The sequence below is a fragment of the Pristiophorus japonicus genome, chromosome 8 (genome assembly GCF_044704955.1).
Source record: "Pristiophorus japonicus isolate sPriJap1 chromosome 8, sPriJap1.hap1, whole genome shotgun sequence".
Taxonomy (NCBI): Eukaryota; Metazoa; Chordata; class Chondrichthyes; family Pristiophoridae; genus Pristiophorus; species Pristiophorus japonicus.
Genome location: NC_091984.1, coordinates 192,181,216 through 192,206,310, shown reverse-complemented (window position 1 = coordinate 192,206,310; position 25,095 = coordinate 192,181,216). Strand labels below are relative to the sequence as shown.

The following is a 25,095-nucleotide window of genomic DNA, read 5'->3' as shown; positions in this document are numbered from 1 at the left end:
CGAGTGTAGCTAGGTAAAGCCATAAAAAGGGACATATAAAGTACAAGAGTAAAGAGGTAATAAATTTGTATAAGGCACTGGTTAGGTCGCATTTTACTATGTGAGTTTTCAGTACTCCATTACGGAAAGGCTACTAAAGCCACAGTGCAGATTCTCCAGGATGATAATAGGAATGAGAAACTGTAGTTATGCTCTGGCAAGTGTCCATAGTTGAGGCAGAGACCATTGCATCTTTTAAAGGGAAACTAATCAACCAAGAGAGTCAGGAGAAAGATTGGGGGAAACTTCTTGATGCAGGGAGTTGTCGGAGCATGGAATGCTTTGTCACAGAGAGTAGTTGAGGCAAAAACCACTGCATCTATCAAGGGAAGAGTAAACAAACATTTGAAGCGGATGGTAATAGAGCTACATGGAAGGAGCAGCACAATGGAATTAATTTTGGATTCCTCTAGTAAAGCGGCCTCCGATGTGGTATGTTGAATGTTACCCTCCTTGATCTAAATTTTAATGGTTAATACCGTCTGCTTTTCTTAAAAAAAAAAAGAAAATTAATACATATTGCCTATAATTGGGTTATTTCTTTATAGTTACTGAATAAGTTAAATTTTGTTTTTAATAACATGGCATTCTAACATTATTATTGGTGTATTGGGGCACCTATTCTGTGAAACCTGAAGACCAATGGCATTACTCATAAACCCTAGTTTCCTATTACTACAGCAATTGATCATTCCCTGATCAATTCCCTGATAGATATGTAAAGAGAAAAAGGTTAGTAAAGACAAACGTAGGTCCCCTGCAGTCAGAATCAGGGGAAGTCATAACTGGGAACAAAGAAATGGCAGACCAATTGAACAAGTACTTTGGTTCGGTATTCACTAAGGAGGACACAAACAACCTTCCGGATATGAAAGGGGTCAGAGGTCTAATAAAAAGGAGGAACTGCGGGAAATCCTTATTAGTCGGGAAATTGTGTTGGGGAAATTGATGGGATTGAAGGCCGATAAATCCCCAGGGCCTGATGGTCTGCATCCCAGAGCACTTAAGGAGGTGGCCTTGGAAATAGCGGATGCATTGACCGTCATTTTCCAACATTCCATAGACTATGGAGTGGAGGGTAGCCAAGGTAACCCCACTTTTTAAAAAAGGAGGGAGAGAGAAAACAGGGAATTATAGACCGGTCAGCCTGACATTGGTTGTGGGTAAAATGATGGAATCAATTATTAAGGATGTCATAGCAGCGCATTTGGAAAGAGGTCCAAGTCAGCATGGATTTGTGAAAGGGAAATCATGCTTGACAAACCTTCTGGAATTTTTTGAGGATGTTTCCAGTAGAGTGGACAAAGGAGAAACAGTTGATGTGGTGTATTTGGACTTTCAGAAGGCTTTCGACAAGGTCCCACACAAGAGATTAATGTGCAAAGTTAAAGCACATGGGATTGGGGGTAGTGTGCTGACGTGGATTGAGAACTGGTTGGCAAAGGAAGCAAAGAGTAGGAGTAAATGGGTACTTTTCAGAATGGCAGGCAGTGACTAGTGGGGTACCGCAAGGTTCTGTGCTTGAGCCCCAGCTGTTTACATTGTACATTAATGATTTAGATGAGGGGATTAAATATAGTATCTCCAAATTTGCGGATGACACTAAGTTGGGTGGCAGTATGAGCTGCGAGGAGGATGCTATGAGGCTGCAGAGTGACTTGGATAGGTTAGGTGAGTGGGCAAATGCATGGCAGATGAAGTATAATGTGGATAAATGTGAGGTTAGCCACACTGGTTGTAAAAACAGAGAGACAGACTATTATCTGAATGGTGACAGATTAGGAAAAGGGGAGGTGCAACGAGACTTGGGTATCATGGTACATCAGTCATTGAAGGTTGGCATGCAGGTACAGCAGGCGGTTAAGAAAGCAAATGGCATGTTGGCCTTCATAGCAAGGGGATTTGAGTACAGGGGCAGGGAGGTGTTACTACAGTTGTACAGGGCCTTGGTGAGGCCATACCTAGAGTATTGTGTACAGTTTTGGTCCCTAACTTGAGGAAGGACATTCTTGCTATTGAGGGAGTGCAGCGAAGGTTCACCAGACTGATTCCCGGGATGGCGGGACTGACACATCAAGAAAGACTGGATCAACTGGGCTTGTATTCACTGGAGTTCAGAAGAATGAGAGGGGATCTCATAGAAACGTTTAAAATTCTGACGGGTTTAGACAGGTTAGATGCAGGAAGAATGTTCCCAATGTTGAGGACGTCCAGAACCAGGGGTCACAGTCTAAGGATAAGGGGTAAGTCATTTAGTACCAAGATGAGGAGAAACTTCTTCACCCAGAGAGTGGTGAACCTGTGGAATTCACTACCACAAAGTTGTTGAGACCAATTCACTGAATATATTCAAAAGGGAGTTAGATGTAGTCCTTGCTACTAAGGGGATCAAGGGGTATGGTGAGAAAGCAGGAATGAGGTACTGAAGTTGCATGTTCAGCCATGAACTAACTCATTGAATGGCGGTGCAGGCTTGAAGGGCTGAATGGCCTACTCCTGCACCTATTTTCTATGTTTCTATGTATACTGAGAGCTTTCTTGAGGTTGTTTCTTCAAGTCCTCATTATTGACGATTACAATCTTGGGATGAAACAAGTTTTGTGTTTGCCTCAAGTGCAGCATAATTTAAGCAGATAAATCTGGTCAAAAGAAGTGAAATAGTAAATTCAAAATGTAGGTTCAAGACATATTCTTGCCTTGCTCTACTTGAGCTCGTCAAGTGGCCAGGCACAAAGAGTATTGGTGATTGTGGAAAGTTCTGTGGTTTAAACCATTGCAGGATTGAAGGTTTTGGGAGAGTGTGTCAAAAGAGAAAAAGAAAAGCAGTGGTGATAACCTATATAGCGTTGCACCCAAAACTAAATCCTGAAAAGAGAAGATTGCAGATCATACTTTAAAAAAAATATATTGTTGTATTTAAGTTTGCCACACCAATTTGCTGAACACTAAAACAGTTTTTTTTTCCTTAGTAACTAGCTTTAATCACTGTTTCCTGATTTGTAGGCATACAGGTTCTACCCTTTTTACCCTGGTGGACTCGGAGGAAGAGGATGACTTCACGGTTGAGAGTTCAGCAAGAATAACCTCGGTTGTTAATCATCAAACTGACCAGACAATGAACGGTCATGCTTCTGTAGAAGGTAAATAACCTTTGAGCTGAATGATATGAGCAAAATGCATCCAATTAACCGTCTTTGCCAGTGACATAGCTAAAACAAAGTTCTACTATTTCTGTTCAAGTCTACAGTATATTTTTTATTGTATTTAGAACAACTATTCCCCAAATATATATTTTTGGTTCAGGGTGCTTTTCCTCTTAACAATCCCCAAGCACAAAAATGTTGAGTGGGAGGAGGGAGAATCATCTTCGTACTCTCCACTAATGTTGCATTGGAACAGACTACTACAGCAGTCTGAGGGAGCTTCGTGTTTGCACAATGAAGCTCCCTGTTTGTGATATTATGACAATACGGTAGTTTCATGGGCACCATTACTGACACTAGCATTTTTTAAAAAATTATTTAACAATTAAAATTCCCCAGTGGTCATGGTAAGATTTGAACTTATGTCTCTGAGATCATTAGTCCAAGTCTCTGGAATACTAGCCCAGTAACATAACCACTATGCTACTGTGCCCAATAAATAGATAGAAATACATGAACCAGTGTTCAATGCCTTCCTAGAGTTAAACAAATCTAGAGCTATAATCAGTTTATTGAAATCATTGAACATTTAAAATAATAAAAGGTTTCAAAATGTGATTGCAATAATGGAGATAATAGCATCTTCTTGCAGCTCATCAGTAATTCGTGCACGATCAGTATGATAATATTTAATATTTAGCACTGTGGCGGGCAGCTTACAATACATTTGTGTGAAAAGGCATTTTTTTGTCAGCCCTGATCAGATAATTGCCCAATGCTCAAACTTTAGAGTAATTAATTTACATTGCACCCCAGGGTCACTTAGAGCCAATATTAACCCCCTTACACAGGCAGAAATGACTAATCCTCAGTTCTCTAGCTATTCTGCGTTTAGAAGTATTGATTCTTAGCAGCAGATATGCTTATCAGCTTTGACTATTCATGGTATATAAAAGTAAATAGGAACAGGGGATTTTCTATTTGACAATGTCCACTGTATACAACTCACCAAACAATCCTTCTTCAGGGAAACATACTGAAACAATTCAAATCAGAAGAAAGATTTATCACTAATTTCAGTATTTGAGCTAAATTCTCTCTGCTGCATGTATGGTATCGCACAGATTTAGATGACAATGCACTTTCTATCAGGACAATTGGGGATGGGCAATACATGCTGGCCTTGTCTGCGACGCCCACATCCTATGGAAGAATTTAAAAAAATCTATTGTACCTTTTATGTATTCACTAAATTGTAATCCCTTTTTAGGGTGAGATAAACCAATTATTTTCAAACAAACTATCAATTGTGTATCTGCTGCATGAATTGCTTTTCAGACAAATGATGTCAACATTTTTTTGAATTAAGACCTAAACATCTGTACTTGGTAATTATTGCTAAAGCTGTAAATTAATCAAGGTTTTCTGATCTTTTAAACCAAGAGGACAAGTGAATTGATATCTGCCGCACCCTTGAGATTGAGTATCATGCTCCCTGCTGTCCGTTTTATGATATTTTGGAGTAAGCTGTGGATGTGCAATTGTGATTTGATGTGGTTTTTATGCTTGTGACAAATCTAACTTAAGGGGCTAGACTTTCCATTATTGTATCTGAAGAAACTACATTCATCTCTTGCCAATAGGAAATATTTTTAGATATACTTTTTAAAGACTCCAGATTTAGCTATTTGTATCAGTGCACACTTCTGATGTAGTCATCTATGGCGCTCTAACTGCAAAAGCATGAAGAGACATGAATCATGCATTAGTCATTCAATGCCTTGGAATTCATTATGCTGTAGGCATGTGCAAAATTAGGAACATTTTATAATCTAATTACTGTTTTTCATTGTTTTTTAAAAAAAAATTAATTGAAATATTCATGTTGGTGGTGCATGTTGTGACTTGTGCTCAACACAAAACTTTGGTTTGCATGTTGTCTGTTTCCTCTTGCAGTTGCTTCTGATGACTCACAAGCAACTTCTAATGACCAGCTCCCAAATGAGGAAAGAAATGTAACGGATGTTTAAAGGTAGGCAATTCATTTCTGCTGTACAATGTTAAATTAATTAATATTGAATTCTTTTTGTTTCTGCCGCTGGGTGTGGCAGGTGTAATTGTATTGTCGTGAAAAACCTAGGTGATGAGCCAAAGCCCAAAGGGCAAGACACCAGCAGGATTAGAAGATTTTACTGTGCCATAGAGTGGGAAATAAAATAATTATGCAGTAGTGTTTTTTTTTGTCATATAGAAACATAGAAAATAGGTGCAGGAGTAGGCCATTCGGCCCTTCAAGCCTGCACCACCATTCAATAAGATCATGGCTGATCATTCACCTCAGTAACCCTTTCCTGCTTTCTCTCCATGCCCCTTGATCCCTTGAGGGCCATATCTAACTCCCTCTTGGATATATCCAATAAACTGGCATCAACAATTCTTCGCGGTAGGGAATTCCACAGGTTAACAACTCTCTGAGTGAAGAAGTTTCTCCTCATCTCAGTCCTAAATGGCTTACCCCTTATCCTTGGACTATGTCCCCTGGTTCTGGACTTCCCCAACATCAGGAACATTCTTCCTGCATCTAACCTGTCCAGTCCTGTCAGAATTTTATGTTTCTGAGATCCCCTCTCATCCTTCTAAACTCCAGTAAATACAGGCCCAGTCGATCCAGTCTCTCTCCATATGTTAGTCCTGCCATCCCGGGAATCAGTCTGGTGAACCTTCGCTGCACTCCCTCAATAGCAAGAACGTCCTTCCTCAGATTAATTTAGACTAAGTATACAAACCTCCAAAATTGATTTGAGTTTTATGTTTGATTTAAAATTCTCATTTAACTTTTCCCCCTCTGACTTTCCTCCATCTGAAGCTTCAACTCGATTTGATTTTTTGGGGGGAGGTTTTCCTTTCAAGCTTGAGGAGGGCTAATTATAGTTCCCCTACTGTTGCTGAAATTCAAACCTGGGACCTTCCTGCGCTATATAATTCAGTGCCACAGCACAGGTTGGTTTTGCAACCAGAAGAGCCCCCAAGTGTAAAGTAGTTTCAATCTTAGATTATCACTTTTTTGTCTTTAGAACGATCCTCAGATAAATGTTACCCTAAATGCAACTGAGATTACTTTTACAGTTACACAAACAGTCATATACTAATCTAGTATGGGGATCCAGAAGATAGCATTGGAGGAGCCTCAGCTCTTGCACTTGTCCAACAGGTATGAGGGTCTTGCTCCCTATGTGGACGAGAGCAAGGACTGCATGGAGGATAAGAACATAAGGAGTAGGCCATGCGGCCTCTCGAGCCTGCTCCGCCATTCAATACGATCATGGTTGATCTGATCATGGACTCAGGTTCATTTCCCTGCCCACTCCCCATAACCCCTTATTCCCTTATCGGTAGCGAATTCCACAGATTTACAACCATCTGAGAGGAGAAATTCCTCCTCATCTCAGTTTTAAATGGGCAGCCCCTTATTCTAAGATTATGCCCCCTAGTTCTAGTCTCCCCTATTAGTGGAAACATCCTCTCTGCATCCACCATGTCAAGCCCCCTTCATAATCTTATACATTTCGATAAGATCACCTCTCATTCTTCTGAATTCCAATGCGTAGAGGCCCAACCTACTCGACCTTTCCTCATAAGTCAACCTCCTCATCTCCAGAATCAACCTAGTGAACCTTCTCTGAACTTCCTCCAAAGCAAGTCTATCCTTAAATATGGACACCAAAACTGTACGCAGTATTCCAGGTATGGCCTCACCAATACCCTGTATAACTGTAGCAAGACTTCCTTGCTTTTATACTCGATCCGCTTTGCAATAAAGACCAAGATTCCATTGGCCTTCCTGATCACTTGCTGTACCTGCAGACTAACCTTTTGTGTTTCATGCACAAGTACCCCCAGGTCCCACTGTACTGCAGCACTTTGCAATCTTTCTCAATTTAAATAATAACTTGCTCTTCGATTTTTTTTTTTCTCTGCCAAGGTGCATAACTTCACACTTTCCAACATTATACTCCATCTGCCAAATTTTTACCCACTCACTTAGCCTGTCTATGTCCTGTTGCAGATTTTTTGTGTCCTCCTCACACATTGCTTTTCCTCTCATCTTTGTATCGTCAGCAAACTTGGCTACATTACACTTGGTCCCTTCTTCTAAGTCGTTAATATAGATTGTAAATAGTTGGGGTCCCAGCACTGATCCCTGCGGCACCCCAATAGTTACTGATTGCCAACCCGTGAGTGAACCATTTATCCCGACTCTCTATTTTCTGTTAGTTAGCCAATCCTCTATCCTTGCTAATATATTACCCCCAACTCTGTGAACTTTTATCTTGTGCAGTAACCTTTTATGTGGCACCTTGTCAAATGCCTTCTGAAAGTCCAACTATACCACATTCACTAGTTCCCCTTTGTCCAACCTGTTTGTTACATCCTCAAAGAATTCCAGCAAATTTGTCAAACATGGCTTCCCTTTCATAAATCCATGCTGTCTCTGTCTGGCTGAATTATGTTTTTCCAAATGCCCTGCTACTGCTTCTTTAATAATAGACTCCAACATTTTCCCAATGACAGATGTTGGGCTAACTGGTCTATAGTTTCCTGCTTTTTGTCTGCCTCCTTTTTTAAATAGGGCCGTTATATTTGCAGTTTTTCAATCTGCTGAGACCTCCCCAGATTCAGGGAATTGTGGAAAGTTACAACCAATGCATCCACTATCCCTGCCACCACTACTCTTAAGGCCCTAGGATGCAAGCCATCAGGTCCAGGGGATTTATCCACCTTTAGTCCCATTATCTTACTGAGTACCACCTCCTTAGTGATTGTGTTAAGTTCCTCCCATTCACCCCCCCCCCCCCCATAGCCCCTTGGCTATCCAGTGTTGGGATATTGTTAGTGGCCTCTACCGTAAAGACTGATACAAAATATTTGTTCAGAATTTCTGCCATCTCCATGTTCCCCATTACTAATTCCCCAGTCTCGTCCTCAAAGGGACCAACATTTACTTTAGCCACTCTCTTCCTTTTTATATACCTGTAGAAACTCTTGTTATCTGTTTTTATATTTCATGCTAGTTTACTTTCATCGTCTATCTTCCCTTTCTTAATCATTTGTTTAGTCATTCTTTGCTGGCTTTTAAAAGCTTCCCAATCTTCTGTCCTCCCACTAGTTTTGGCCACTTTGTATGCCCTTGTTTTTAATTGGATACCGTCCTTTATTTCTTTAATTAGTCTTTTCTTTTACACCCTTTCTTCCTCACTGGAATATATTTTTCTTGAGAGTTGTGAAATATCTCCTTAAATGTACCCACTGTTCATCAACCGTCCTACACTTTAATCTATTTTCCTAGTCCACTTTAGCCAACTCTGCCCTCGTATCTTTGTAGTCTCCTTTATTTAAGCTTAGTACGCTGGTTTGAGATCCAACTTCCTCACCCTCGATCTGAATTTGAAATTCAACCATGCTATGATCACTCATTCCAAGGGGATCCTTTACTAGGAGATTGTTTATTAATCCTGTCTCATTACACAGGACCAGATCTAAGCTAGCCTGCCCCCTGGTTGGTTCTGTTACTTACATACTGCTCAAGGAACTGTCCCTTATGCACTCTACGAATTCTTCCTCAAGGCTACCCAGACCAATTTGATTTGTCCAATCAATGTGGAGGTTAAAATCACCCATGATTATTGCTGTTCCCTTTTTGCAAGCCCCCACTATTTCCTGGTTTATACTCCGACCAACAGAGTTGCTACTGTTAGGAGGCCTATAGACTACACCCACCAGTGACTTTTTCCCTTTGTTATTCCTTATCTCCACCCAAACTGTTTCAACATCCTGATCATTTGAGCCAATATCATTTTTCACTATTGCAGTGATTCCATCCTTTATCAGCAGAGCTACCCCACATCCTTTTCCTTTCTGTCCGTCCTTCCAGATTGTTAAATACCCCTGAATAGTCAGTTCCCAGTTCCTGGTCACCTTGCAACCACGTCTCTGTAATGGCTATCAGATCATACCCATTTGTAGCTATTTGTGCCGTCAACTCATCTATTTTGTTACAAATGCTACTTGCATTTAGACAAAGAGCCTTTAAATTTGTTTTTTTACCCTTTTTTCCTGCTTGTTTCCTCTCTCCTTCAAACTCACTTTCTTTATTTTTCCTTTCTAGTTCCAACTTTACTCCCCTCCCTACTGAATCTATTTTCAGGTTCCCATCCTCCTGCGAAGCTAGTTTAAACCCCCCCCCCCCCCCGTTAGGATATGGTCCCGGCTATGTTGAGGTGCAACCTGTCCGGCTTGTACAGGTCCCACCTCCCCCAGAAGTGGTCCCAATGCCTCAGGAAACTAAAGCCCTTCCGCCTGCACTATCTCTCCAGCCACGCATTCATCTGCTCTATCGTCCTGTTTCTGTACTCACTAGCTCGTGGCACCAGGAGTAACCCAGAGATTACTACCTTTTGAGGTCCTGCTTTTTAATTTCTCTCCTAGCTCCCTAAACTCTGCCTGCAGAACCTCATCTCTCTTTCCACCTATGTCATTGGTCTCTATATGGACCATGATCTCTGGCTGTTAACCCTCTCTCTTCTGCCCCCCCCCCCCCCTCCAGAATGCCCTGCAGCCGCTCGGTGAGCAGACTGACCACAGCACTGTGGTACAGGAGGCCATTCAAGTTGGGGGAGTAATAAGAAATGTAGTAGTGGTAGGGGACAGTATAGTTAGGGGGAATAGATACTGTTCTCTGCAGCCGAGAGTGAGAGTCCTGAAGGTTGCGTTGCCTGCCTGGTGCCAGGGTTAAGGACATCTCCTCTGGGCTGGAGAGGAACTTGGAGTGGGAGTGGAAAGATCCAGTTGTCATGGTCCATGTAGAACATAAGAACATAAGAAATAGGAGCAGGAGTAGGCAATATGGCCTCTCGAGCCTGCTCAGCTATTCAATAAGATCATGGCTGATCTGATCATGGACTTGGCTTCACTTCCCTGTCCGCTCCTCATAACCTCTTATCCCCTTATTGTTTAAGAAACTGTTTATTTCTGTCTTAAATTTATTTACTGTCCCAGCTTCCACAGCTCTGAGGCAGCGAATTCCACAGATTCACAACCCTCTGAGAGAAGAAATTTCTCCTCTTCTCAATTCTAAATGGACGGCCCCTTATACTAAGATCATGCCCTCTAGTTCTAGTCTTCCCCCACCAGTGGAAACATCCTCTCTGCATCCACCTTGTCAAGCCTCCTCATAATCTTATACGTTTCTATATGATCACTTCTCATTCTTCTGAATTCCAATGAGTAGAGGCCCAACCTGCCCAACCTTTCCTCATAAATCAACCTACTCATCCCCGGGATCAACCTAGTGAACCTTCTCTGAACTGCCTCCATATTCCATCCCCTTTGCAATAAAGGCCAAGATACCATTGGCCTTCCTGATCACTTGCTGTACCTGCATGTTATCCTTTTGCGTTTCATGCACAAGTACCCCCAGAACCCGCTGTACTGCAGCACTTTGCAATCTTTCTCCATTTTAATAATAACTTGCTCTTTGATTTTTTTTCTGCCAAAGTGCATGACCTCTCACCTTAAAACATTATACTCCATCTGCCAAATTCTTGCCCACTCACTTAGCCTGTCGTCCTGCAGCCTCCTTATGTCCTCCTCACACATTACCCTTCCTCCCATCTTTGTATCATCAGCAAACGCTGCTCTTCCAAGTCGTTAATATAAATTATAAATATTTGGGGTACCAACGACATAGATAGGACCAAAAAGTTTCTGCTGAGGGAATGTGAGCAGCTAGGGACTAAATTTAAAAAGTAGAAACACAAAGGTAATAATCTCTGGATTACTACCTGAGCCACGAGCAAATTGGCATATGGTAAATAAGATTGAGATGAATGCGTGGTTCAGATTGGTATGGGAGAAATAGGTTTCGATTCTTGGGGCACTGGCACCACTACTGAGGAGGGAGGGAGCTGTTCCGTTGGGACAGGCTTCACTTGAACCATGTGGGGACCCAGTGTCCTGGCTAATCGAATAACTTGGGCAGTTGATAGGGCTTTAAACTAAATAGTGTGTAGGGAGGGGGGTTAAATTTAAAAAGTCAAAGAGAAAGGAGAAGGCAATAGGGTAATGATAGCCAGAGTGTGACGGGAAAGGACTGAGCGTATAAGAGTGCACCAGAAAGTAGAGTCAGAGTAGGGAAAAATGGTAAAAAGACAAAATTAAAAGCTCTTTATCTGAATGCATGCAGCATTCGTAACAAGATAGATGAGTTGACAGCACTAATAGAAATAAATGGGTATGATCTGATAGCCAATTCAGAGATGTGGTTGCAAGCTAACCAAGGTTGCGAACTGAATATTCAGGAGTATTTGTCATTTTGGAAGGATAGGCAGAAAGGGGTAGCTCTGTTAAAAGGATGGGGGCAGAGAGAGAGAATAAAATGAAATCCAAACCTGAGAGTGGGTCGGAAGGTCCCCGGACATCGAATGGTGTCTGTATATGATATCGAAGTCATAGCAGCTGAGTCGGTCTCATCCATACTTGACGGCAGAGAAGGCTGGTAATTTGGGTGGAGATCCAGTGCTCACTGATGAATAGCAGAGGGCAGGCATGGCTGGGGGATGGACAGTGGGCTCAGGTAACTAATCTTGCAGCATCAATTTGCACTTAGGAATAAAATGCACCCACTATTAGTCAGGGGAACATAAACAATGAAAGGGAGGAGATTGGGCGTACGAGAGCATGGGCCTTACACTAAACATCCGTAAGACAAAGGTCCTCTACCAACTTGACCCTGCCACACAGCGCTGCCCCCCGGTTATCAAAATCCACGACAAGGCCTTGGACAGCGTGGACCATTTTCCATACCTCGGGAGCCTATTGTCAACAAGGGCAGACATCGACAATATGGTCCAACACCACCTTCAGTGTGCCAGCACAGCCTTCAGTCGCCTGAGGAAGAGAGTGTTTGAAGACCAGGACCTCAAACCCGGCACCAAGCGTGTGGTCTACAAGGCAGTAGTGATACCTGCCCCCCTATATGGCTCAGAGACGTAGACGATATATAGCAGATACCTCAAACTGCTGGCGAAGTACCTCCAGCGCTGCCTCCGCAAGATCCTGCAAATCCATTGACATGATAGGCGCACTAACATCAGTGTTCTTTCTCAGGCCAACATTCCCAGCATCGAAGCATTGACCACGCTCGATCAGCTCCATTCGGCGGGCCACGTCGCCCACATGCCTGACACGAGACTACCAAAGCAACGCTCTACTCGGAACTTCGACACGGCAAGCCAGCTCCAGGAGGGGGCAGAGGAAACGCTTCAAGGATACCTCCAAAGCCTCCTTGAAAAAGTGCAACATCCCCACTGACACCTGGGAATCCCTGGCCCAAGATCGCCCAAAATGGCGAAAAAGCATCCGGGAAGGCAATGAGCACCTCGAGTCTCATTGCCGAGAGCAAGTTGAAGCCAAGCGTAGACTGCAAAAGGAGCGTGCGGCAACCCAGGCACCCCACCCACACGTTCCTTCAACCACTGTCTGCCCCACCTGTGACAGAGACTGTGGGTCCCGCATCGGACTCTTCAGTCACCTGAGAACTAATTTTTCGTGTGGAAGCAAGTCATCCTCGACTCCAAGGGACTGCCTAAGAGAAGAGAAGAGTGAAAAATGATATTGGCTCAGAAGGTCAAGATGTAAAATCAGTTTGAGTGGATATAAGAAATAATAAGGGAAAAAAGTCACTGGTGGGAGTAGTCTATAGGCCCCCAAACAGTAGCTACACTATAGGACAGAGTATAAATCAAGAAGTAATGGAGGCTTGTAAGAAAGTTACGGCAATAATCTTGAGCAATTTTAATCTTATAAATTGGACAAATCAAATTTGCAAAGATAGCCTTGAGGACGAGTTCATAAGAGTATATTCAGGATGGTTTCTTAGAACAATATGTTGTGGAACCAACCAAGGAGCAGGCTATTTTAGATCTGGTAATGTGTAATGAGATAGGATTAATTAATGATCTCATAGTAAGGGAAGAGTGATCATAGCATGTTAGAATTTCAAATTCAGATTGAGGGTGAGAAACTTGGGTCTCAAACTAGTGCTCTGAACTTAAATAAAGGCAATTACAAAGGTATGAAGGCAGAGTTGGCTAAAGTGGACTGGGAAAATAGATTAAAGGGTAAGACGGTAGATGAGCAGTGGCAGACATTTAAGGAAATATTTCGTAACTCTCAGCAAAGATATATTCCAGTGAGAAAGAAAGACTAAGTGAAGGATGAACCATCCGTGGCTAACTAAGGAAGTTAAGGCTGGTATCAAATTGAAAACAAAGGCATACAATGTTGCAAAGATTAGTGGTAGGCCAGAGGATTGGGACATTTTTAGAAACTAGCAAAGGACAACTAAACAAAATAATAGAGAAAAGATAGATTGCGAGCAAACTAGCAAGAAATATTAAAAATAGACATTAAGAGCTGCTAGAGGTATATAAAAAGGAATAGAGTACCTAAAGTATACATTGGTCCCTTGGAGGATGAGACTGCAGAATTAATAATGGGAAACAAGGAAATGGCAGACTTTGAACAAATATTTTGTATCAGTCAAATAGAAGACACTAAAAACATTCCAATAATAATACATAATCAAGGGGCTATAGGGACGAGGGGAATTCAAAACAATCACGATCACCAGAGAAAAGGTACTGGCAAACTAAGGGGACTAATGGTGGACAAGTCCCCTGGACCTAATGGCATGCATCCTAGGGTCTTAAAAGAAGTGGGTGCAGAGATAGTGGTTGTAATCTACCAAAATTCCCTGGATTCTGGAAAACCGCAAATGTAACTCCCCTATTCAAGAAAGGAGGGTCACCGAAAGCAGGAAACTATAGACCAGTTAACCTAACATCTGTTGGGAAAATGCTGGAGTCCATTATTAAGGAAGCAGTAGCGAGACATTTGGAAAAGCATAATTCAATTGAGCAAAGTCAGCAGGTTTTATGAAAGGGAAATCATGTTGAATTTGCTGGTGTTCTTTGAGGATCTAATGAGCAGGGTGGATAAGGGGGAACCAGTGGATGTGGTGCATTTGGATTTCCAGAAGGCATTCGATAAGGTGCCACATAAAAGGTTACTGCACAAGATAAGAGCTCACTGGGTTGGGGATAATTTATTAGCATAGATAGAGGATTGGCGAACTAACAGAAAATAGATAGTCGGGATAAATGGGTCACTAGTGGGGTGCCACAGGGATCAGTGCTGGGGCCTCAACTATTTACAATCAGTATTGATAACTTGGATGAAGGAACCGAGTGTGATGCAGCCAAATTGTTGATGATATAAAGATGGGCTGGAAAGCAAGTTGTGAAGAGGGCACAAAGAATCTAAAAGCGATATAGATTGATTAAGTGAGTGGGCAAAAAATTGGCAGATGCAGTATAATAGGGAAAATATGAGGTTATCCACTTTGGTAGTAAGAATAAAAAAGCAAATTATTATTTAAATGGAGAGCGACTACAACATGCTGCGATGTAGAGGGATCTGGGGGTCCTTGTACATGAAAAATAAAATGTTAGTATGCAGGTACAGCAAGTAATCAGGAAGGCAAATGGAATGTTGGCCTTTATTGTAAGTGTGATGGAGTATAAAAGTACAACTGTACAGGGCTTTGGTGAGACCACACCTGGAGTACTGCGTACAGTCTTGGTCTCCTCATTTAAGGAAAGATATACATGCATTGGAGGCAGTTCAGAGATGGTTCACTAGGTTGATTCCTGAGATGAGGGGGTTGACTTCTGAAGAAAGGTTGAGCAGCTTGGGCCTATACTCATTGGAGATGAGAAGAATTAGAGGTGATCGTATTGAAATGTATACAATTCTGAGGGGGCTGGACAAGAGAGATTCAGAGAGGATGTTTCACCTCATGGGGGAATCTAGAACTCGGGCATAGTTTCTGAATAAGGGGTTGCACATTTAAATTGGAGATGAGGAGGAATTTTTTCTCTGAGGGTCATGAATCTTTGGAATTCTCTACCCCAGAGAGCTGTGGAGGCTGGATCTTTGAATATATTTAAGATGGAGATAGACAGATTTTTGAACGATCGGGGAGTCAAGAGTTATGGGAAGTGGGCAGGAAAGGAGTTGAGGCCAAGATCAAATCAGCCATGATCTTATTGAATGGTGCAGCAGGTTTGAGGTTCCAAATGGCTACACCTGCTCCTATTTCATATGTTCTAAATGGATCGAATGCCACCTTTCCAATTGTTGAGCACAAGACTCTTTTTACCAGTATAAATATGGCACCATTTTGTGTCCAGTGTTAATAAATAATTATTCAAGTGTAAAGACTCCTCCACAGAATTCAGGATCAGTGCTGATGTAAAACCGATGTCACCCAAGTATAACTGCACAGTAGCTGATCATTGGTATATCCTCTTTAATTTCTGAAAACAATAACAGCTGTCGGGGGAGGGAGCAGGGAGGTAGAGAGGAATAGTACCAATTTTTTAAATTTCAGTATTTGGTGCAAACCATTTGTCAATCCACATTATCTGTCATACCAAAAAGAGAGTAAGGTAGAAATGTATACAATCAAATGCAGAGCTAACCTTTCTCTAAACCTGTGTGGTGTCATGGTCAAAAAGAAGGAAGTGAGATCCATAGTTTCGTGCTAGCATCCCTGCCTAAATTAATTTGCGAAGCTGGGTGACTGTTCATTCATATATGTTAAGAACGTGTGGCTTTGCATTCATGCATTGCCCTACTGTTAGGGAATGAATGTTCTTGCTTATGGGTTTACAAGTTATTCTACAAGATAATGGGGTTCAAAGGCATTTATTCGCTTTCATGGTAATTGACCATAAAATAATAACTCTTACCAATAACTACACATATATGATAACTCTTACTAATAATAATTACAAATATACTTGAGACACTTGCAGTAAAAACAAATTCATCGTGTCCCAGGTTTTCAACTCGAGAATGGCTGAGCAGGTCATGTTGAGTTCTGAAGTATCTATTCTAACACCTCTTCTTTCACTCTGGCTACGTGAGAAACCACATGGTTCCACATTACCTTATCCAATTAGCTGCAATAACGTCAGTGTTTAGCAAGAATCACTCCCCGGGCCTTTACCTTGGCTGAACTGGTTGCAAAGAACAAAAGCCCTGTTCAGGGATATAACACAGCTGTCCTCTGAAGAGTCACTATCTGAAGCCAGAGCTTCCCGACTTGATGGTCAAAACATAGCCATAGATATCTAATTGCTGAGAGATCTATGGTAGCTCTCAAGGCTGAGCAAACAAAGGCAATTTGTGGCCTCCTTATCAGTTAAAACACTGTCAGACTCCATTTTACTAACTGAACATTGTTAATAGAAACTAACCTAAAACTGAAGTTAATTAACTGTTTCCATAACAGAAAAGGATTTTCTACTTTAGGGCAAAATACTTTTATTTGTTTCAAGTAATTAACATTCCAGCCACCTGAACCATAAAGCACTGGCATGTCACCCAGAGTACAAACAGCAAGAAAATATCAGTGTGGATTTGATGAAGACAAATCTCCTGTCCGATGGATACTTCTTTAAAATCCAAAACACTCCGTTAGCTGGAAAGTGACTGGTTTTAACTCTATTTAGCTTGAAATCCCCACCCCCACTATTTAAAGCTACTGAATTGTTGAGCAGCACTATATTGATAACGATTGGTAGATTAATTTCAATATTACATAACTCTATCACTTGCCTTGGTGCAGGATTTTCACTGGAGGTGTAAGCAAAGAACTAGTTGTATGAGGATTTTAAATCTTGATTGGTTGGCTGCAGTTTTCTGGTAACGATGTGCCTTGTAAGGAATAATTCACAAACTGAAAAAGCAATTTCCATTCTACTAGTTTACCTTCAAATTTACTGATGCCTGTACACCATTTTGTTATGCAGGTGTTAATGATGAGATTGTAGTCATAGAATAGAGCAATAGCTGCAAGAGAGACCATTAGTAATATATTGTTGCTATAGTTATCTCTTTATTGGTTTCTATTGCATAGTGCATTCCATTAGAATGATGTTTGTACAATAGATCGTTTCACTGCCAATTGTTTTCTCACGTGTTGACCTGAGCTGTGCTGTTGGGAAGGAGTGCCTGGGAGAGGCTACCTGCTCCTCGTGGAGGGGCGGGGAGGAGTGGGGGTGGAGGGGGCAGGGGTGGGGATGAGGAGGAGGCGGGGAAGGAGGGGATGAGGAGGAGGGAGGGGAGGAGGGGGAGGCGGGGAAGGGGAGGGGGGGAGAGGAGAAGAGGGGAGGAGGAGGGAGTAGGGAGAGAGGAGGGAGGGGGAGAGGAAATGGAGGGGGGAAGAGGGGAAGAAGTGGAGGAGGAGGGGTGGAGCGGGGAGGGGAGGAGGGGGAGGGGAGTGACACAGTTATCTTGGATCAATTTCCACATCTCGCAGTGGTCAGTTAAAGTGACATTGGCAGAGCCCTGGGAAAATGTTGTATACCTTTGTTGTGGGTATATTGTATGGGGGATTTTGGAAAGGAGAAAGCACCTTGTACAAAAGATACTGCAGCCTAGTATGAGCCCACTTATATTGACATGTTATGTTATGCTTGCAATTTGAGTCTTCCTCACTTACTAAAGGAGTCTTGTAACAGGCATAGTTATTGGTGCAATGTCAAATGTTTAACTTTTTTAATCCATTCATTCTTTTAGGACCAGAGAAAATGTGATTGCTTCTGTGCAATATTTTCTACCTTAATGGGAAATCTGTTGTGAAATGCTTTCCAGCGAGCTCTGGTTGAGTTATTATACTGTTTTTAAACGATTATACTAATTCTACTGTAAAGTGCAGTCTTTTACTGGGAATGTTAGAACAAATGACAAAACAGCATTTTAAACTGCTTTTAAATACCAGAATATACTACAGTTTGTGCTCAGGATGTAACTATGATAGGTCTGTTTTTAAAGTGTTTGCCGTATCTGTTTTGTGTCTAACGTGTTGGCTTGCAACTAAATTAGTTTAAAAACCTAAATGAATGTGCTTAGTGTGTTGCTACTTTGCTCTCTTGTATCAGTTGATGTTTTGCATTCCCTCTGAAAATGTTTATTTGCAAGCTTCGCAAAAATAATTTTCAAACATTTTTTGTAAGAGAATTCTTTTTGTAAAAAGATACTGTGTAATTAACTAATTGTTAAATTGATTTTGGTTTTGTTCAGAGATTGACTTGTTTATGCAAATAGGAATCCAGATTACATGTGGACAAACTAATGCATAATGTATTTATTTTTATAAATGGTTTTTCTATTTGTATGGCATAGCCAATGTTTTTTTTTTAATTAAACTAAATGTATATGTTTTAAATTCCTGTAAAATAAAGATTCATTTCTGTAACAACTTTGATTTGCACACCACTTTTCATGCAAAACACCAACAACTTGCATTTATATAGCGACTTTAACATAGAAAAATATTCAAGAAACTTCAGAGGAGTAATCCGAACAAAAATTGACGTTGAGCCAAAGGAGGAGATATTGGGAGGGGTGATCAAAACATTGGACAAAGGAGGTTTAAAGCCGAGCATTAAAGAAGGAGAGGAAGGTGGCAAGCCGGAAGGATTAAGGGAAGGAAATGTTGCACATGGGCCTGAAAGAACTGTTGCTAATGATGGGGTGAAGTGAGGGGGAATGCACGTAGCCAGAGTAACGACAGAGTGTTCGCGGATAGGTTGTAAGGCTGGAGGAAGTTAGAAATGGAGAACGACAAGGCCATAATGGGATTTAAACACACAGATGAGAATTTAAATTTGAGGTATTGGAAAGGTCTGGACTTTGAAGAGAATTCTAGGGGCAGGTGGCTGAAAGAAATGCAATTTCCATCATCTGTATATATACAGATGATGTGTTCCTGCTATTTATAAAGTGGAATTTCCAGCTCCCCAGACAGTTCAACACGTTTACCCACTGAATACCTGAGGCATGCAAACGATGAAGTCTTAAGTACACACCTTAGTTCTTAAGGTACTTCAGCTTGTCTTGAAAAGCAAAAGGTCTTGGTGCCTCTTGGTTAGGACGCCAAAAATTACCCATGGTTCCCACTCTCCCACCTCCTATCACTATCCTAGACAATTACTGCAGGTGTCAGCTATGGCTCAGTTGGTAGCACACTCGCCTCTGAGTCCAGAGACTTGAGCACAAAAATCTAGGCTGACATTCCAGTGCAGTACTGAGGGAGTGCTGCACTGTCTGCCGTGCCTTTCAGATGAGATGTTAAACCGAGGTCCCGTCTGTTCGCTCAAATGGATGTAAAAGATCCCATGGCACTATTTCGAAGAAGAGTAGGGAAATTATCCCCGGTGTCCTGGCCAATATTTATCCCTCAAGCAACATGACAAAAAAACAGATTATCTGGTCATTATCACATTGCTGTTTGTGGGAGCTTGCTTGTGTGCAAATTGGCTGGCGCATTTCCTATATTACAACAGTGACTACAATCCAAAAGTCCTTCATTGGCTGTAAAGTGCTTTGAGACATCCGGCGGTTGTGAAAGGTGCTATATAAAATCCAAGTCAATCTGTTTTTACTTGAAATGTATGTGCCGAGGGCAGGATCAGGTTCAATTGGGATGTCACACATTAGTTGAATAGCCCACTGATGCTCACTGTTAAGGTTTGCACATGAATGATAGATATTTGTGCAATGTGTCTGAGAAGGTTCATTACTTATGCAACTGTACCCTAGTCAATGTCTTTGGGAGTTTCCTTCCCTTCCCTCCCAATGATGGGGATGGGGTGGGGGTGCAGAGGGAGAGACAGAGATGGAATTGTTAAATCTACAAATGTATTGAGAGGAAATATACATAAATGCTATACCAACGCTGATAAAGTAGGAACACTGCAAACTCTCTTTTACACTTTAGATTCCTCCATACTTAAGTTGATTGAGGTCTTCGTCAGCACCTCCCAAACCCACAACCTCTACCACCTAGAAGGACATGGGCAACAGGCACATGGGAAACCTCCATCCATTATCAAGTGATTGGTTCATTGATTTTTCTGGATGCAGTTAGCAAAAAAAACTGACACCTAGAAACTTGTGAAGCAATTGGCCGAATTATACAACGGCAATATACAAATACAGAAAAAAAAGTCAACATTATTTTACAAGAAATGTTTCTCTTGTATTCTAAAGGCAGTGACTAATGCTGGCTACAGTTCCACCTTTGTTTGCAGTCTCTCAATATCCTCAGAGTTTAGACAGTGGCTATTTGACATGCTCAAGGTTTTGCTTTGCAACCAAGCCCATTCTTATAATCTGATGTGTGCACACCCAGTTTCCTGAGGATCAATGCATATCAATCAGGAGCAGGTATCATTTTTTTTGTGAAGTTCAGCTTGGCTCTTAAGATAAGCTCTTGAACTAGTAGTTTCTCTGCTTGCCATGCCCAAGTCTGTCATTGGTCTATGCAATCTTTGTGTCCACTCCTTTCAAATATTGGCTGCTACTCCAACTCTGATCCCACCCCTACATTTGTTTATCGATCATTCGTATTAATGCTCTGCTCTATCTACCTCTTCATCATCCTCAACCAGGCTCCCCTTTCTCTCGCATGATAACCCGCTCAATTCCCCTCTCCTGCTACCATCTCGTGCATGTGATCTCTCCCTGCACCCTCCTTTAATAATATTCTTTGCCACAGGCATCAGAGGATACGTTGCAGCAACCCCAGCATTTTTTTATGGTTTCCAGTGACCATTTGCCCAGCTGGCTTCTTGGTGTTAATCTCTTCCCATTTCTCATCTCTTTCACTGAGCCCTCAACCTTCACAACCCCCACTGACCCTGCCAGTGGACCATCAATCAATAACCTTGCTCCACATCACCCTTCAGAATATTTGCTCACTCATAAACGAGGCCCTGGTGGAGGAATCTATTGACTTCCTGCATTTGACAGAAATCTGGCTTAAGGGGGCCAACTTTTTGGCAAAATGACCTAGTTAGATATTCCTGCACTTGCCCTGCCCAAACTGTTCTGCTGGTGGTAAAGCTCTTATTGCTGAGTCCCACTTTAGTCTCTTCCCCTTACTCCTCTACCAACTTAACCTTCTTCGAGCACCTCACTATCTTCCATCCCTTGAACATCTCATTTAAAATCAACATTATCTACTGCCATATCATTTCCTCAAAAAATTCTCTTCACTTCTGTTAGATTAAGTGATTGGGTGAAACTGTTGGAGATGTATTTCAATGCAGGTCATTCATTTTGGACCAAAAAAGGACAGAGCCAAGTATTTAAGTGCTGAAAAGCTAGGAATAGTGGCGGTTCAACAAGAGATCCGGGTACAGAGATCACTAAAATCTAGTAGTCAGGTATATAAAAAAAAATCAAAACGGCTAATGCAATGCTATCCTTTATAACTAGAGGGCTAGAATATAAAGGAAAGTTTTGCTCCAGCTATACAAAATCCTGGTTAGATCGCATCTAGAGTACTGGGCACAGCACCTTGGAAAGGATATATTGATCATGGAAGGAGTGCAACATAGATTCACCAGAATGTTGCCAGGGCTCCAAGGGTTAGATTACAAGGAGAGATTACAATAAACTAGGTCTGTATTCCTTGGAATATAGAAGGTTATGGGATGATTTGATTGAGATTTTTAGGATTTTGAAATAAATTGATAGAGTAGATAGAAACTTTTTCTGCTGGTGAGGGATTCTAGGACAAGGGGACATAACCTTAAAATCAGAGCCAGGCTATTCAGGAGAGGGGTTAGGAAAAACATCTTCACTCAAAGGGTAATAGAAGTGTGAAACTCTCTTCCACAAAAAACAGTCGATGCTAGCTCAATGAATTTAAAATCTGAGATCAAGAGATATTTGCTAGACAGGGTATAAGAAGATATATGGAGCCAAGGTGGGTGGATGGAGTTAAAATACAGTTCAGACATGGTCTCATTCAATGGTGGAACAGGTTTGAGGGGCTGAATGGCCCACTCCTGTTCCTATGTTAACCTTTGAACTGAGCATTTCCCTATCCCTGGTGACTCGAACCAACACTTACATTTCCCGAGTTCCTTCTCTAACTTCTCCGCTGTCAGTCAACTTCACTATTCACACAAACTCTCTCATTCAGTCATCTCTTTGACTTGGCCATCATTCATGACCTCTCCATTAAAAAAATTTCAATCACCGATCAGGTCACCTCTGACCACTTCCTCGTCTTCCTAATCAGCCAGATTTCACTTCCTTTCTCCAAATCCAGAACCTTCTCGCCCCCGCCCGGGGGAATAAAACACTTTTCTGGGGCCTAACCCCTCCCAAGCTCCTTGTCAAATTCATATTTGAATGCTCAACTCCTTGTTTGATCCTCCACCCATCACAATACCTTTTGCTGCTGTGGATTTGCTCAACTGCTCCCACAGCTTGATGGTGGGTGTTCTGAGAATGCTTTGTTGTCCATTTTAAAATATTGTGACATGTCTTTAAAGCACTTTTTTTTTAAACGTAGAAAGAAGGGTGGGGCATTCAGCCCCTCAAGCCTGTTCTGTCATTCAATTAGATTCTGGCCGATCTGTAATGACCTTGTCTAAGAAAAATCTAAATCAATCTCAGTTTTTACATTTTCAATTGACCTAGTCTCAACAGCTTTTTGGGGGAGAATTCCAGATTTCCAATATCCTTTGTGAAGAAGTGCTTCCTGACATCACACCTGAACAGCCCAGCTCTAATGTTAAGGTGATGCCCCCATGTTCTGGACTCCCAACCAGAGGAAATAATTTCTCTTGATCTACTCTGTCAAATCCTTTAATCACCTTTAATCTTTTACACTCAAGGAAATACAAGCCTAGTCTATGCAACCGGTCCTCATAATTTAACCCTTTTAGCCCCAGTATCATTCTGGTGAATCTGTGCTGCACCCTCTGAGCACAGAACTGATGCAGTGCTCTAAATGGGGTCTAACCTGAGCTTTATATAACTGTAACATAACTTCCACCCCTTTGAGATAAAGGCCAGCATTCCATTTGCCTTTTAAATTATTTGTTGTGCCTGTCCACTAGTTTTTAGTGATTTCTGTACTTGGACTCCTACATCTCTCTGCTCCCCCACAGTTCCTAGCTTCTCACCATTTAGAATATATTCTGACCATTTTTTCTTGGGTCCAAAGTGGATGCATTCACACTTTCCCACATAGAACTCCATCTTCCACAGTTTTATGATTGACATCAACAAGGCCACTTGCGTACAAACCATTACTTCCTGTTTGTAAGTCTGGGAGAGAAAGAGGCTATTTAAAGCTGCATTCTGGGAGTTGTAGTCTACATTCTAGCAGTCTGCTACTTGGCTCATTCCTCTTCACTCAGGGACCTGAGAACACAGCTAAGCACAAGTCCCAATCTTTTAACACACAAATCAGCTGTATAGGTACATTTCATAATATTATTGTGAACTATTCCATTATTTTTAAGTTTTCCTTATGTTAGGAACTTTATTTTTCTGATTCTATCTTGAGCTTACTAATAAATCAAGATAGCAGATGAAGTTATTTCCAAATTTGTTATTAACTGTTTTATTGGTAACCCTGCACCTTTTTCAATTAATAGTGATTTACAGACTGCTGATTGTTGTTAGATAATGAACCCTGCTCCAAACACTCCCAGTGAGACCAGAGCTCTGGCTGTGAATTCTGGGTTGATGCCCAATGGATGCCCATTGTCCCATCATTGTATGGGTTGTGGGAGCCCATAAAACTCTTCTGCTGCATAGGTCGATCCACCCTATCGGATGATATAAAGATGGTTATGGCCATGAAAAGAGCCTTCAAACTGTGGCCTGTCAGTCTGTTAATAAGCCTGCAAATCCTTCCACACCTTCACCCTGACCTCCAAGAAGAGTATGAAGATATGACAAGAACAACCTGTTGATTGGCACTTGGGGTATCTATTGAGTTGTGATTTGTTGGTATTTAAAAAAAATCATACTTTAGCCAATCCGTGCATGTGACCAAGTGTGAAGCTTTGCGGTATGATGGGTCGAGGCTAGATGCAAGACATAATAATAGATGAACTGGGCAGATTTTATCCAGTACTGATGACTGTCCATGGAAGATTGTCTTTGGAAGAGATGTTGAACCAAGTTTGCTTGGTTAGGTGGGTGCAAAAGATGCTATTGCATTATTTGAAGAAGGGAGTTATAATGTAGGAACTGCAGCAGCCACTTTGTGCACAGCAAGGTTCCACAAACAGCAACAAGATAATGACCAGATTTTTTTTAAGCAATGTTGGTTGAGAGATAAACATTTGCTAGGACACTAGGGAGAACCACCCTTACTCTTCTTCAAATGCTGCCCAAAGATCTTTTACGTCCACCTGAGGGAAGACGGGGCCTCGCTTTAACATGTCATCCAATAGACGGCACTCCCTCAGTGCTGCGCTGGAGTGTCAGACCAGATTTTGCGTGCAAGTCTCGAGTGGGACTTGAACCTAAGATCTTCTAGGTGGGAGTGCTACCACTGAGCCAAGACTGGCACCAGCAACAGCAACTACAACTATTTTGTTGTACCTGTAAATCAACTTTAAATTTAAATCATGTACCCCCTTATGAAAGGGGCACTAAAACCGACAAATTAAACAACTGTACTTTTAACAACATGGTTCAAATTAAAATTTGGTTGCTGGGGGTGATGATGCACTCCAGTCCCTCCGGCGCCCACCTCTCGCGGAAGGCCGCGAGCATTCCGGTGGACACCGTGTGCTCCATCTCCAGGGGCACCCTGACTCGGATGTAACTGCGGAAGAGAGGCAGGCAGTCGGGCTGAACGACCCCCTCGACCGCCCCCTGCCTGGACCGGTTGATGGCCACCTTGGCCATGCCCAGAAGCAGTCCGACAAGGAGGCCCTCCAACCTGCCCACTCCTCTCCGCACA

General features: G+C 41.9%; 1 protein-coding gene across 1 annotated transcript in view; it reads left to right on the top strand.

Moving 5' to 3' along the window:
• vsig10 (V-set and immunoglobulin domain containing 10) overlaps positions 1-18,423 on the top strand; it is a 34,819-nt gene extending 16,396 nt beyond the window's left edge. Inside the window, exons 7-9 of the mRNA XM_070887706.1 lie at positions 3,043-3,179; positions 5,139-5,214; positions 17,889-18,423. Of these exons, the coding sequence (XP_070743807.1) occupies positions 3,043-3,179; positions 5,139-5,212 (211 nt within the window). The 3' untranslated portion in view covers positions 5,213-5,214; positions 17,889-18,423. The remainder of the gene's footprint in view (positions 1-3,042; positions 3,180-5,138; positions 5,215-17,888) is intronic.
• Positions 18,424-25,095: the final 6,672 nt, after the last annotated feature.